Source organism: Chelon labrosus (assembly GCF_963514085.1).
Source record: "Chelon labrosus genome assembly, chromosome: 11".
NCBI classification, from domain to species: domain Eukaryota; kingdom Metazoa; phylum Chordata; class Actinopteri; order Mugiliformes; family Mugilidae; genus Chelon; species Chelon labrosus.
Genome location: NC_140344.1, coordinates 192315 through 209423, shown reverse-complemented (window position 1 = coordinate 209423; position 17109 = coordinate 192315). Strand labels below are relative to the sequence as shown.

Here is a 17109-nt window from a genome sequence, read left to right as displayed (position 1 = left end):
CTGACAAAAAAAAAAAAGTTGACAGAAAAGTGTGTTCAGTGGCAGGCTGCTGTCTCAATCCTGCTCCACCAACAGACTGAAGAACTCTTTCATCCCCCCAGCCATCAGACTGTACAACAGCTCTCAGTGATGGCAGGAGGCACAATAGACAATGGACAAATCTTTTTGCACTACTTACTGGACACTCTGTCATTGCCATGTTTGTCTACCTCTGCTACATGTGATGACTGTGACTTTCATTCATTTATTCATTTCATTCATCTGTTTACAGCCTAATTTAATTGCACACAGTCCTCCCCATTTGTAGTTCTCATATTTATAAAAACAAAAAACTTCTACCTCTACTGGTCACTTTATATTTTTAACAGGTCACTTTGAATCTTTAACATAGTTTATAGTTGTATAAAACATTTTATTTCTAGTTACTTTCTATTTTTTATATAGTTTTTGTATTGTATGTTCAATGTATGTTACTGCTACTGGATGCTTGAATTTCCTTCGGGATCAATAAAATATCTATCTATCTATCTATTTCTATCTACATATGAACAATGAAATTAAACGATTTAACTAAAAATTAGGGGTGGGACTCGATTAAAAAAATATATTATCTAATTAATTACAGGCTTTGTAATTAATTAATCTTGATTAATCATATTTTAATCGCATAACAATATTTGCCCCAAAAAGCAACATTTTTTAATTTAAATGGATTTTAGTAGACGACTGAATCAAATGATAGACACAGACATGAATATTGTAAACTCAAGCTCTTTCAAATGCATTTAATTGCATTTCTATTCAAAACAGTAGAAAAAGAAAGAAAATATCTCTGGCCAAAACTGAACAGACCTAAGGTTACAGTGCCACTTTAAGTACTTTAGGTATTTTTTATTTATTTATTTATTTTTTTTGGTCTTAAATGGACTTAAATGGACCAGGGGCCTCATGTACTAACAGTTGCGTAGATTTCCACTTAAATCGTGACGTAAGCTCAGATCTACAAGCATTTATAAGCACATTTCCTTTGTACATCCCGATCGAGCGTACCGGACCCCTCCCTGTCCACGCCCCTTTTAAATATGCAAATCCGGTCCACGCCCTTTTTAAATATGCAACTCACTGTCCACGCCTATTTTAAATATGGAAATCATATTTAAATTGGCACTGCACCTGAGATTCCCCTCTCTGCGCGATCAGAAAACGAAAACACAAGAATGAGTAAGACGGGAAAGAAGAAGAACTTCACAGAAAGAGAACTGGAGACGCTACTCACTGGAGTGGAGATGCGTAAAATGTGCTCTTTGGCACGCTGCCACAGTGTTTACTTGCATTTGCGCATCACGTATGATCTTCCTGTTGACATTTACAAATTCATGCGATGGCGCTTTTATATCAATGTGTGTGCAGTCGATAGCTCTGATTACAGTCAGAAAACCGTCTCTCGCTGCAGATTGCTCTTGTTGACCTGTTCAGATGCATTGTATGGGAATCTGATATACCTGGCTGACATACGGATAACTCCGTCCCACGCGGCTGGCATGGCTCTGTTCAGGGTCGACCGGCACAGTCCCGATCGGTCGGAGTAATAGTTTTCACATTGATGACAGTTTCCCGGCATCACCTCTAAGTGTCGCCAAAGGATCGACATCTGTAGAATCCTACTTACGCCAGCCAAATAGTTGCCGTAGGAATGTACGTAAGTTACGGACCTTTCACTCTTGATACATCTGAACTTTTACGTGAGCGAGTACTTACGTAACGTTTTTGTACTTACGCAACGTTCGTACATGAGGCCCCAGGACTGCTAGCACTAACTGCTCTTAGATGGCACCATAGGGTTGGAGTGCTTCGGTGGTATGTGCTTTCCATCAGTCCTAGCAATGTGCTTTCTTCCGATTCTTCAATTTTGGAAGCCGTTAGCCGAGCTCTGACGTGTGTATCTGTGTAATCGGTGTACCAGGAAATTGTGCACTGACAAAAGTTCCGCAATGTTTGGAATGCAAACTGAGATTAGAGACAAGAGCCAATTACAGTTTTTTACGATTGTTTACACACTAAAATAAAAATTTCCACACAATTTGCAAAATTCTACTCCAAGGAGCAAAACACCTCCACAGATTTGCACAACATTACACACAATGTCTGTTTCACTCTTTTTGCAAAACATTACACACAGTGATTTGTAAAACTCTACACACATTTCGACACCTTAGACACAGATAAGGATTGTGAGGTGACTTCCTTGTCATTACAAAGCCCCGGATTGCCAATGACCACACTAATGAACGAATTGGATAATCACATCCAACAGGTGTGGAAGCACACGTGCTAATTTGAAAACACAGCACTCAGGTGTGCTATAAAAGGCAGCAGGTGAGTTCACCTGTATTCATCAAAAATGGAAGGAGCTAGAAGAAGAGTGAGAATGAGAGGGGGAGCTCAAAGAGGAGAAGAAGGAGGTAGAGGAAGAGGAGAAGGAGGTAGAGGAGGAGGCCCAGGTAGAGGAAGAGGAGAAGAAGGAGACAGAGGAAGAGGCCTAGGTAGAGGAAGAGGAGAAGGAGGTAGAGGAAGAGGAGAAGGCGGTAGAGGAAGAGGAGAAGGAGGTAGAGGAAGAGGCCCAGGTAGAGGAAGAGGAGAAGGAGGTAGAGGAAGAGGCCTAGGTAGAGGAAGAGGAGAAGGAGGTAGAGGAAGAGGCCTAGGTAGAGGAAGAGGTAGAGAAAGACTTGACGAGTTGATAGAATCTGAACAAAGAAGACGAGGACCAAATTTGACTCAAGAAATCCGTGCAACACTTATTGACCATGTTATCAACCATGGACTGACACTGATGGAAGCTGGACAAAGAGTTCAACCAATCTGTGCAGGGGTGGATTCGTCACACAAGGCGATTCTTCCAACGGTGCCTTGCCAATGAAGACATAGCCTGTGATGTGGATGAAATCTTATGGCCTGATCCAGCCAGACGGAGAGATGATGAATAGTTACAGTATTCTTGTTGCTTTTTTTTTTCTTCAGAGTCAAACTGTATGTACTTAATTTTTATTTGTCTACAGATTTTATTTGTTTCATTGATTTCATTGTTGGTTGATCACTGTAACTGATTATGCTAAGAAATACTGTATTTCTTGAATTGAAATAAATACTTGAAATATTCAGTCTGCAGCATCAGTGTTGTGCAGTGCTTGGTAAGTTTATAGTAGGCCTATTTGTGTACATTCTCCCAATCTCAAACTAATCATGAAGAATGTTGTGGGTTTGTCACTATTTTTTTGTCATCGAAATGATCCCTTACATAACAATGTCTGCCCAAAAATCTAGCACATGCTATTTCCTAAAATTAGTTTTTTTACAAATGTGTTTTTTATTTATCACAGCAGTGTGAAACTGGCTGCAATAGTGTCTGATCATTGAGGACTGTGTTGGTTAAATGAAAACTAATAGCATTTTCACAAATATGTGTATATGTTTTGACTGAAGTGTGTTTTTTTTGACTGAAGTGTGTCATTTTGCAAATTGAGTGTGGTGTTTGGATAATTGTGACTATATTTTGAAAAAAAGAACCCGGTTTTCAAAATTGTGTGTAAACAACTGAAAAAAACTGTAATAACCTCACTCGCCACCAAGTGGTCACGGGTGTGAATTACAGCCTGTCAAAATGACAGACAGTCTTCAGATTTTTCCGTCACGGTTTAAAAAAACGGTCAATTACGGAAAAAATCGGTTAATGCGACCTCTGCTTACACCAGTAAGTTTCGACTTGTTTTTCCACTGACTCTTGCACTGTCTCCCTCAATCTGACTGCCATGTTTCCTGGGTGCCATTCGGTAACTGGTGTTCAATTCATATTGTATATACATTAAACCACTGACTATACAGAAACTTCCATTATTATTCAGATAGGCTCATCGGACTAATCGTCTACTAATACAAATAATTAGAGGGATTATCACTTGAAGACTGTTCAAAAATCAATAAAATGTTTTTCTGTCAGGTGTTCTGTCAACTTAAAAGAATATAGACTGTCTCTCTGGATCTGTGTTGATGTGGAATTTATTAGGTTGCGTTAATAGACTTGTGGTACATGTAATTTTTTACCATCGTCCCAACTTACTTGAAACATGTTGGGCCAAAAGAATCCATGAGGAAATTGAATATGAATGTGTGATACTTTTATAAGTGAAATGATGTATTGTAGTTGTATATGTCTAATCTATTTAGTGACAAGTAACTCACATAAGATTTAGTGGGTTAAAAAGAGCAATATGAGCCTCACTGTAGAATGTCAACGCTACTAGTAGTCAAAAATGTTGCTGGACTAGTTTTGCTCAATTTTTGTTTTTGTTTGTTTCTTTGGTAGTTGGGGTTATTTTATTTTGTTAATTTTGTACCGATTACAGCACTTCTGTTTTATTTTTGCTAAACAACAAAGCTATTACAAGATGTTGTTACAAATGCATTACTGCAACCGTGCTTTTAACCTGGGGAGTAAGCAGTTGTCAAAATGTTTTCAAAACTGGGTCTTTAATTTCACCTTTAATCAGTGTTCTTTAACTTATACTATATAATTTCAATGTAGTCATTATTATGGGGACACTATTTCCTTTGTCCAGAGTAGAGTTGTAGGACAAATGCTGTAAAGTACATCCCATGGAAATAATTTTGTTTTTGTTTTCACACTCAAAACAAACGAGTTAAAGCCTATACGCACTGTTCTTAAAGGAGACAAAAGCAGTGAGCATGTCTGAACCTGTACCTGATTCCATCCATAACTATTTTCTTAATTAGAATATAGTCAGGCTTTTCTGGATCTGTGCCTGTTAATTCATACTCAGACATACTGATTAGGAATCACTGTAGTGAGTGCAGTCCCACTATTAATAGTATTAGAAGTGAAGATAGGGCATTGGTGTTAGCAGTATGAGTTAATGTCTTACCAGTAGGTGAGAGAGTGGTCCCACCATACCACCCTGAGCGTCCTCCCCAGGTGGCATGCGCATCGATAATCTTAAGTTTGTCAAACATCCCTTCAGCTCCTATGGTGCCCATTTGCTGCTTGTCACTGGCCAAATTTCTGAGCACTCGATTTATTGACGAAACCTGGTATTAAATACAACAACATTATTACATTAGATAACCTATTCTTGGATATTAAATACATGGGGTGAACAGCTGTCAAATGGAGCAAGCACAGTCTTTGTTTCTGGAAAAGTACAAGTTTGAAAAATATTTTGAACCTGAGAATACTATAGTTTTTTGGGTTGTTGATTGTTTGTTTTAACCAAACTTGTATTTCCCTAATGTACAGTAGTTCATTACAGTAGTGAATATCAGTCTGATACAGCCTGGTGCCGACTTTTAACATGAACATATAAGGGCACATTTTGTAGGGTCCCATCTGGGTATCTGGGTGTTTCAGTTGTTTGTTTTTTGTGTGGTTTTTCACATTTCAATGACGATGAGTCTAGACTTTAGCTCTGATTTGCCCAGAACAGATCTCAAATTGACATGACTTGAAAAACAGAAGCGTCTTACACTGGGTATATTGTCGTTGGTACAGACTCCCTCTGCCAGCAGTCTGTCTCTGATCTCCCAGGCAAAAATGGATGGACACTCACGCTTGTACTGAGCAATCCTTCCTACCACTTCTGGAGTGGCCACCCTTGGTTTACTCCCTCCTATGGCACGGGGACGGATTGAACCTGTCTCATAATACCGGCCCAAGATCTTACTGACACAGCCATTAGACACCTGTACACAAAAATAGCATACATCTTTGGTAGATAATCAGGGCAATGAACAAAGGGGATCTCCATTATTAAGGAAAATTTCACTGATGTCAGTTTATAGTTAGGGAGCACTTCTGTGTATGTAGAAGAAGATGTGTAAAGCCTTTTATGGCTTCAGAGGAAGCGTAATGGTCTGCTGGGTGAGATAACATGGTTGTGGTGTTACATTCATGGCTAAATTAACCTTCTGAAGAGGCGGTAGCAAAAACTTGTTGAACCCCAACAACAAACTTTCTTGTTGCCCACCAGTATACAGTGCAGTCAGCTACATTATTACCCCGGGCAACCAGAAGCTGACTAGTGCTCTAGAGCTGAAACTGTGATCTGGATAATTTTCATACAAACAAAAATCGCAAAAAAGTGCAGATTCCAGCACTTTTTGTTTGCATTACTTATTAAAAGAAAGCAGTCTATAAGAACATTACAATGTGTTCATACCAAACTTAATGATTATAGTCCCTCTTTGAAACTGGGGATAACACGATTTAGGCATAGGACCAAATATTCACAAACACATTTCTAAGAAATTACTAGTAACAAAGTTATTGAAGAGTGAACCAAAGGCCATGCGAACATCAGATGCCCTCGGGCAATAGATAGTAGCAATAGATTGATTACTGGACGAATGAGGAAATAAGCATTGTTCTCTAATGACAAAGTCTGATGCTTTTTCAATCTAATAATCTTCAAATCTAATCCAGTGTCACACCTATTCAGCAAGTGGAACTTTCCACTTAAATGCAAACATATATACATCATATTGACCAAGCAGCCATTGCTGCCATTTGTTAAGCAGGGATGGACTTGATATACAGTAATACGTATATGAAGTGCAAGTGGAAGCTTAAACCCACAACCTGCAATTCTGTCTACATACCTGCAGTATTCTGGATATGTCACATGGTCTAGCTCCACTGTGTGCGAGCTCCACTATCTTCTGCCTTGTAGAATCAGGTAAAGGTCTCCCATTCACAAACACACCTCCCAGCTGGTTCACTCCACTGTGACCTATGCACACATACGCACAGTGAAACATTACATTTAATCAATTACCAAGAGGTCCTACAGCAATAAAAGACTACACTAATTAGATACATGTATGAGGAAATAAGGCAGAAGACATGAAGAAAGCTTGCACACAAATGCCTTTACCAACAAATTAGTTCTGGTTCTTGAACTACTTTTATTTAGGAATGTTGGACTCCATTTTTAGAAATACTGTTTTCCTGAATTGAATAGTAATCCTCCAACGTATGTTGGATTATTCCTGACTAAACCACCAAATATTTCTCAATGTTCACCTGTGCTTAGTTGCTCATTCTGCAGACAAGCAAAACCAATCTGGGCAATAAGTGTAACACAGAAAAGCACCCAGTCAAAAGCACAAAAAATCACTCCAAGCCTAAAACAAAAAGCCACATTAGTAATGCAGTGATAGTTCTCAGTACCTGAGAGTTTGCACTTCAAGCTGAAGCTCAGAGGAAAGGACATTTGCCATTTAATCAGCCATAGATAAACACCGGATATTTTGGATTGATGCACTTAATGTGTGGCTTCACAGAGTATAAATGATATAGTTAGTGAATCTCAAATATCTAAATCAAGACCGATAATGATGCCTCTGAACATTAAATTTAATCTAATTCACAGCTTTGACCAAGAAGTACACTTTTTTCAAATCACAGTTTGGCCTATTTTTAAGGACAAAGAGACTAATTGCATGAAATTCCCAGTGGCAATTTTAAAAAAGAAAATCTGACCCACCCCTTTAAAGGCCTGGCTCATGTTTTGTTGTTTCTGACCTTTTACATTGCTCTTGCACCAATCCAGGTTTCAAATACTGAGGTCTATAGTTCATAAATAAATATTCCTTTGTCTTATTTGTTTTTACCCTTGTTGAGATGACACATTATGGTTAATATACCTACTCTACCACCTGCACCACCCATCTGCAGAGAGATGATATGCCATTATTTCAACTGCTCTTTGTTAGTAGTGTTTTGTTATTCTGCCTTCCACAGGTATTCCACTGGAGTCAAGCCATGGGAAAATAGGCTTAAATTACTAACTGTGCCAATGCAATTCAAATTAAATTTGTGTCTTAAATGTTAAACAGCATACATTATTTGGACATCCAAGAATGACTAATGAACCAATGATCACAGTTGTAGAACGTGTGTTCTACAACTTTACTTCATTACTTTACTACCCAGCAATCAAATCTTTAGAAGGCAGAATTTGCTAAGCATATCATCTACACAGTTACATTTACCATAACATGTGTTTCTTTGTTCTATGACATTTTAAGAAATAAAAGATTTAGTGTTAGGGTACTTACTTTAAATAAGGTTTACATACATTAACTGACCCAATACATTTTATGGTAAATGCAACTGGATGTGAATGATATGCTTAGCAAACTCTGCCTTCTAAAGATTTGATTGCTGGGTAGTAGAAGTAACTTCTTTTGAAGCAATTAAGCAAACCCAGTTCCATTTACCATGAAATGTACTGGACCAGTTAATGTATGTAAACCTTATTTAAAGTAAGTACCCTGACCCTAAATCTTTTATTTCTTAAAATGTCATAGAACAAAGAAACACATGTTACGGTAAATGTAACTTTGTGTAGATGATATGCTTAGCAAACTGGGTAGTAAAGTAATGAAGTAAAGTAACTTCATTAAGCAAACCCAGTTAAACTAATTAAGCTACCAACTGGCATATTTGTAAATTTGTGTGAAGTTTAAAATCCTTTGTCTGTTAAAAATGTTGCAGGTCTAACATGTTTCAACAGAAGATTAGAGCTTTCACTATGACATCGTATGGGTTAAGTAGAGATTTACACTGAATCAATTGTCTATTGTCTGTTAATGGCTGTGTGGAGGAAAGCATATTGCAGATTAATAAATCTCTCAACAGGACATTAATAAATCAGTCAACCAACCACAAATGCACACACTTGAGCATATGCACACACACACATGCATACAATATTATCTTAAAAAATATCTACAATTGTATTGTGTTGAACCTGTGTCTATGAACCTGCCCTCACAAGAAAAGTTTATTCAAATCCTTGACTATGACATGTTTGCAGGTGTTAGACTTTGAATGAATAATGAACACTACTGTTTGAAAATAGTTGTTGTTGGTTGAAGCTTAAACTATTGTGATGTTGAATCTTTTTCAGTGGAGTGTTAAGTCAAATGAAGGTTTCATCTTTATTTGAGGGGTGGGACTTTAACGCGTTAATTAATTCTAAAAAAATTAACGCATTAAAAAAATGAATGTATTCAATCGCAGTTTGCATTCCAAACAATGCAGAACTTTACACAGTTCAGTGTTTTTTTTGTTTGTTTGTTTGTTTGTTTTTCACCATTTAAAGTCAATACAGTTCTGAAAAAGTACTTAAAATGGCACTTTAACTTTAGGTCTGTTCAGTTTTGGCCAGGGACATTTTCTTTCTTTTGCTACTGTTTTGAATTGAAATGCAATTAAATGCATTTTTCTACACTGTAACGAATTGCTGTAAATTTACAGTTTATTTTCAACAGTATCTCACTGTATTTTACAATAATTGTAAAATACCGTACAATAATTGTAAAATACTGTTAAATGTGCATCCCTTGCATATAAATTAACAGTTAAATAGGTCGGTTAACAATCACAGTAGATAACTGTAATTTAACAGTATATGTAATGAATTGCAGTAAATTTACAGTGGATTACAACAGCAGTTTACTGTATTTTATAATAATTGTAAAATACTGTAAAATATTCATCCTGTGTATGTAAATTAACAGTTGATGCTTGGTTAACAATAAAAAACTGTAATTTAACAACATAAAACAGTATTTTCTGCACTTTACCTCCCCATAGGCACTATCATCGTCCCTTCACAAGTCCAGTCACAATCCATCTACATCTTACTGATGATTGTGGGCTTATGTTTCTTTTTTGATGATAAGTCACTTCTTTATTAATCAAACTCCTCACACTACACATTTTTTGTGACAAGATGTGACTGGCTGTTCTTAAACTTGACTTTGGACAGCACAACTTTGTCATCATTCCAACCAGAGCAGTCCATGTGGAGTTCAATCGAGGAGGTAAAGTTATGCACATCTCTTCCGAAATTTGCAGAGTTCAGTATTGTTTTGTCTGCATGATTATTGAACTGTTGACATTTCAGATAATGTTTCATTAGGTCAGGTTGCTAAAATTGGCGAAGCAAGCTCAAGCTAGCTCAAGTTAGCTTGTAGCTAGCTTATCTTATCGTCTTATTTGTTTATTTGATTTGATTTACAAATTCTTACAAATATATCAAATATATTAACAACACACTATTATGAAATAATTAACTTGTGTTTACTTTTGCTATTATAGAGCTGACTGTACAACTGCAAATGGGAAGGAACAGGAGGATTGTAAAAGGGAGTGAGGACTGGGAATTGCCACCGTGTCTTAGCTGATGGAGAATTGAGGTGTGTCACTGTGTTCTTCCTTGGAGCATTAAAACCAAAGCAAAAACATGTTATTATGTACTACGTTGTAGCCAACATCATATTAGCCAAGTATTGCCTTGTTGTCCTAACATATAGTACTTTGTTGTTCCTAAATGTCATAAATTTTCCTTTTCCCTTTTCAGTATGAGTTCAGTAAATCCTGTCATTAATGATTTTAATGACAGGATATATGGCAATGCAACACCTTGTCATGTTTTGTATTTCAAATGTATGTTACAAGTCTGCTGTACAAATGAGGGTTTGTAATAAACAACAGCAATGTTATAGAATGTATATTCTCTTGTGTTCAATACCCAGGATTCTCAAACTTATTACTCAGCAGTCTGCATGTGTTTTTTTAAAATTTGGTAAGAGGTCAGGAATGATTGGTGTGGAACAGAGTGACGTTAAATCAACATTTGATTAAATGTTGATTAAATGCAAAAATAGCAGATTTCATTACCCTTTGTGAATAAAACAGTAACACACTGGCACATACTGTAAAATTACCATTACCCACAGTTATCCTACTGTCATATACTGTAATCTAAAATACAGCAATATACTGTTGAAAATTACAGTAAATGCGCAGTGAAACTACCATAACACCTACCGTTATCCTACAGTTGTGTACTGTTATCCAAAATACGGTACTATACTGTAAAAATAAATTACAGTAGATGCACTGTAAAATAACAGTAAAATACTGGCGTCCCTGCTGCCAGTATTTTACTGTTATTTTACACTGAAATTTGTTACAGTGTAGACATTAAAAGAGCTTTAGTTTACAATTATTCATGTCTGTATCTATTATTTGATTCAGTCATCCACTAAAATCAAAAAATGAAATTAAAATGAAAAAAATAGCCATAGTTTTGGGGCAAGTATTGCAATTAACATGTGATTAAACAAGATTAATTAATTACAAAGCCCCTAATAAGTTTGAGGGTTTTTTTTTTTTTTTTTAAGCAAGTCCCCTACTTTATTTATAAATGCTACCTTGGTAAACTATGAAACTTTGATAGTGGTGAAGACTGACACAGAAGACCGAAGATACATTCTGAAATGTATTTAACCCCCCAAACCGCTCCCTGGATGATGCTCAGTGCAGCCCACTGCTCCGATGCATTAAATGCAAAGAAAGAGTTTCCCCATGAGGGATCAGAAATACAAAATAATTGTCCCTTCATTTATATGCATATAAATAAGAAAGATTAGAGGCAAACAGAGATTCTTTTTGAAACCAGCTGCACCCCTCAACCCCCTTTGGAGCAGCACTACTCCATTGGAAAACACATGGATTACTGGATTAGAGAGGTTTTTTTCCATTTCAATACATCTAACTCTATCTCGCCTGGTTTATTAAATTGTAGGAAAGATCATGGCTTCTCTAAAAGCAGCCATTGACCTAAAATGTGACAGTGGGCTGTTTCTAATTAAAGTTTTGTGGTTGATCATTTTACCATAGAAAACAATCACTGTGTCATTTCTCAGAGGAACAGACCCAGGCTTTCGTCTATAGACGCACAATTAATGAACCAACATATGGAGTCAATTTTGCTCTCTCCCACTGTGACACACTCAGTTGACAAGTAAACAGTCACACACACAGGGAGCAGGTTGGCCCTTGGGAACCACTCAGCAGCTTACATTTGAATCAGCTCATTTACAATGTACCTGACTTCAATTAATCTTCACTTTAAGAGTGTACTGTTATTATCAATAAAGTCCTCTATAACATGGAAAATACACTGTCCATAGAACAAAACAGAATGAGTTTCAGGCCTCCATATTGGCAGAACAACATAATTTGTCTGTGCTTTCCAAAAGGTTCAAGGAAACAATGTGGTTACTATAATTTTGGATATTTATTATAACTTTCTTGTTAAACTTATCAGTAGCTCATCAATGCACATTAAATACAAAGGGGATAGAAGGTAGTCATGTCTATGCTTAAAATAAAACTGCCTCAGTGCAGTGAACCATTTCATTAAACTCAACCTCCCCTCTAAACGGACTGTACCAATGTATAATAATGTTAACCAACATATTAGAAATACACAGAGAATTCCTTGACACAATGAAAACACTCTTGAATCTAATTCTCTGCTCTACACTTACATACACCAATCAGCCACCTGCCTAATATTGTGTATGGCCCACTTTTGCATCCCTGATCTGGAGTTATGGACTCCACCAGACTACACATTAAACCATGATTCTGACCTCTAGTAAATGTTACATGTAAAAAGCAAGCATATTATAATAGACATATTTGTGTTATTTGACTCTACTTATAAGATATAAATAATTCCAACTTAAAATGTCAAAATTATGCCAATCGTATTTAATTCAATTAAATATAACTTGAAAAAATGACGTTCATCCCCTGGTTCATCCTAATTTGCGCATAACATCCTGTTTGGTTTGAATTTTGGCGCATGCGTACACACATACTGCCATTTCAGGACCTTGGCGCACATGGTCGGTTAGCCTACTCACCATGGACACCTGCCAGATGAGTTGCAGACTCTTCATTCCACAACTGAATTCCTACTTTGGGTAAGTCTTTAATATTCATTGTTGTGTGTTAGTTTTACTTTAACCACAGTGTTTTAACTCATGTTGGTACAGCTATGAGCGCGTTGGATGGTGCAGCTAGCTACATGTCTGTGTTTTAGCCAGCTATGCTAACATGCTCCTAATACACGGAGCGTGTTATGTTTATTTTTTTAATGATTCTGAGGAAGTCAAGTGAGACAAAAACTAATAACCACTGAAGTTTAGCGCTACCAGCGACCACGAGAGTTCGAAACCTTTCTCCTCTCTGTACAAGTTCTAGTTTAGGCGTTGGCCTGCACTCAGATTTTATCTTAAGTTGTTGCTGTAGAGGTAGTTTTGTAAAATTGTTTTTACTAAATATACTCCAAATCTCCACCCTCCATCACTGCACTTGCTAATTTTGCTAATGAAATCTCAACAAAAACTTGCTAATCTCGCATTGTCATGACAGCATCCTCACCTGTTAATCATTCTTTTTTTTTCTTTTTTTTTCATCAAGGGACGCCAACTCTGCTTGGCCTCCTTGTGGACAACAGTGTGCAATACTGTATTTCACCACCCTTTCACTACGTAACATTTAGAGGGGCGCTGTTTTACGCATAGTTAAATGCTCAATAATTAGTGAAGAGAACTAAGGAAGAAGTGACAGTGACACAATAGAGAATAATTGTTGAAGCTGTTAAAAGGAGTGTTTTTATTTAATGACAGTTACAGTCTGATAAAAGAGAGGAAGCATGGCTTCCCTTGGCCTCCAGGAGAAAACCGATCAGTAGACGACGCGGTAGCAATAGCCCTTCACCACACCCTGCAACACCTGGAGAGCAGCAGAAAATATGCCAGGATGCTCTTCCTGGACTACAGTTCTGCATTCAGCACCATCCACCCAGGAAGACTGATCAAGAGGCTGGCAGACTTTGGAGTCCCTACTCCCACCTGCAACTGGATCTTGGATTTCCTGACCGACAGACCGCAGGTGAGGACGGGTGTCTGCTGAGCTCAGGGTCAGCACAGGATCACCGCAGCCTGCTGCCTCAGCCCCAAACTCTTTACCCTGTACACACATGACTGCGTCTCCACCCAGGACAGCACCATCATCATCAAATATGCTGATGACACCACCATCCTGGAGCTCATCAAGGGGGGAGATGAGTCAGGATACAGGGCCCTGGTCAACAACATTCTTGTCTATGGAGAGGAGAACAACCTCATCCTCAACACAGACAAGACCAAGGAAATAATTCTGGACTTCAGGAAGAATCCTCCCCCTCTAAAGCCTCTTTTCATCAGAGGGAATGAGGTGGAGAGGGCAGACAGCTACAGATTCCTGGGACTGCAGGTCACATCTGACCTGAGCTGGACTCTCAACACCACAGCCACAGTGACAAAAGCCCAGCAAAGGCTCTATTTCATCAGGCTGCGCAGGAAAGCTGGTCTGAACACCCAGGCCTACGGGGGGCTGATAGAGAGCATCCTCACCACAGGCATCACTGTCTGGTACCGCAACACCACACAGGCAGAGAGGAAGGCTCTGCAAAGAGTCAAAGACTGCGGAGAGGATTATAGGGACAGAACTTCCTTCCATGGACTGTATGTACGTGCAGCGCTGTAGGAAATGAGCAGAGGGAATCATCAGAGACTCACTCCACCCAGCTCACTCTCTGCTCAGACACAAACACTGCACGTACAACCTGAGACACAGCAGAGCGGACAGTATCATCACACATAAAACTCGCTTTTTCAACAGCTTCTTCCCTGCCACAGTTAGACTGATGACAAAACAAAACTACTGAACTTGTGTAAAAATAACCAAACACTACCTCACTTTAATTACTAGGGGTGTGCCATCTAAGGCACCTCATGATTCGATTCGATTACGATTCAGGGTGCTATGATTCGATTATTCAGCGATTATTGCGATTATCACGATTTTCGATGCATCTTTTTTTTCCCCATTCAGGATTTCTATTTTTCTCACTCTGTGGCTACTTCATACTCTTCATACTTTTAAACAAGGTATTTGTCTGTTTCCATTAAAGTATCCAAACAAATTTATCTCCATTATCTTTTATTTAGGTAAAACCACAAAATGATCCAACATATTTTCCACCTTGGAACCAACAGGAAAATAGTGTGCCTTTAGCAGCGCCCTATACAACAAAAAGCTGCTCTTATTCACAACAAATAAAGATTGCTAGTTACCTTCCTTATGTGCAAAACAGTTGCTGTATCAAAAGCAATACTTTTCAAGATATAGAATTCTCTATTAACAATTCTCTATTAAAAAATTGAAATGAATTCCATATTTTCAGGAAAACAAATAACATAGTGCCTTTAGAAATAAATAAGACTTCTTTTAATCAAAATCCTTGGTTTTCAAAGATTTCTGTACTAGCGGGTCTATTACAAAAAACCCAGTTTGCTTATTCCGTTCCATCCGCGACTTGTGTTGTTCCTGTCATTTATAATGTATATTATTAGCGGTGGAAAAAAGATTCGGATCCAGCTCATATAACCGGCCATCAAAGACGACTCAAGAATCATGAATCTCATCTATTTAAGCGGCGCAGTTGAGTCCTACCACATTTGATTGATATCAACAAACTGCACCATTAAAACATCTTACATCTCACTCGCAGAGAAACAAAATGTACTTGTACTTGACCATACTATAGCAAGCAGCGCAAACTAAGGCACTCAGCCACTCAGCCACTTACCCACAATACGCAGAGCAAGGAAACTTAACCGACTAATAACCGCTGCTCGTGCATCCCTGCTTAATCGAGAGTCAGCAGCCACTCACTCGCCGGCAGAGAAAATAAACTTATCTGACTCATAACCGCTGTATCCCTGCTTAACCGAGAGCAGGGATAAGTTTCGTTTCTCTGCCGAGTGAGTGGGCGAGTGAAGCGCCATTCCCATCTCGGCTCATATCAGTGAGTGACTCAGAATGTTCCAAATCCCTCGAAAGATCCGGGTTTTACACTATTAGTTATTATTAATAATCGTTTTTGAACATTTATGAATGTAATCGAATCGTCTTGGGTGGCATCGCGATGAATCTAATAATCGATGTATAGGCACACCCCTAATTACATGTGCAATAGTTGATTTATTATTATCTGTGAAATAGGACGATGTGCCATACCCCCTCCTGTACAATGTGCAATTTCCTGATCAACGTGTAGTTCTCTGATAAATGTGTAATAGTCTTATGGTAAATTTTATATAGCGCTTTTCTACCTATTGGTACTCAAAGCGCTTTACAGTCATAGACACATCTACCCATTCGCTCACACAAGCACACACACATTCACACACCAGTGCCACGCACACTGGGAGCAACTGGGGGTTCAGTGTCTTGCTCAAGGACACTTCGGCATGTGGCACATTCCGGGGATCGAACCGCTAACCCTCTGGTTCGTGGACAACCCGCTCTACCTACTGAGCCACAGCCGCCCCCTTATCAGTGCAATATTCCTAATACTCTCTCTCTCTCTCTCTCTGCCTCTCTCTCAGTCTCTGTCTCTCTCTCTCATGTCGTATAATGTTTCTATATTTTGTATTTATATTTTTCTTACTTTAGTACCTCATTTCCTAATGTTGTATAGAGATTTCTATATTTTATACTTTTTAAATTAAGTTTCTTTCTTACTACCTAAATTGTTGACTCTGAGAGCCCTGCACAACATGTCCAATGTGCCTGGACAATGCACAAATGGCCAATAAAGAACCTTGAACCTTGAACCTTGAATGCTACTGGTGAATAATTAGCTAGAAAAACATAGCATCTCTTTCCTTACTTAACTCTAATCTGTTGCTATGTATCTGTGTGTATATGTGTAACAGACAAATGCTGAATTTCAGCGAATTATAACACATCTTAAAACAACCTTCATGGCACAGTTGGGACAGTCTTCAGCTGCAGCTGACATCAGTTTTCCAGAAGAAGGGAGGTGTCACTGACCAGAAACTAGCCAAACATCTGCAGATCTTACAAGAGGTAACTATGTTCATTTAATGTTGTTTAAAATTAGTCATATGTGTGCTTTGATAAACTCTTTAAGTGTTTGTGAAATCCATTTTGGTTTCAATAACAGCCTGGATTATTACTGTAAGACACATTTCCAAAGAAATGATGATGTAATAAGGTTATTTACAGTATAACAGTATAATTGTACATTTTATGTTTAAGTTGCTGCACTGTAGGAACTTTGAGGAAAGAAATTTCAATCCTGTTATGTGTTGCACATG

General features: G+C 38.0%; 1 protein-coding gene across 1 annotated transcript in view; it reads right to left on the bottom strand.

Moving 5' to 3' along the window:
• The window catches only part of LOC311495146 (paired box protein Pax-6-like), a gene marked incomplete at its 5' end in the record, with an annotated part of 48659 nt that overhangs the window by 19984 nt on the left and 11566 nt on the right, over nucleotides 1-17109 (bottom strand). The window contains 3 exons of the mRNA XM_084554491.1: nucleotides 4938-5100; nucleotides 5536-5751; nucleotides 6667-6797. Coding sequence (XP_084410617.1) covers nucleotides 4938-5100; nucleotides 5536-5751; nucleotides 6667-6797 — 510 coding nt within the window. The remainder of the gene's footprint in view (nucleotides 1-4937; nucleotides 5101-5535; nucleotides 5752-6666; nucleotides 6798-17109) is intronic.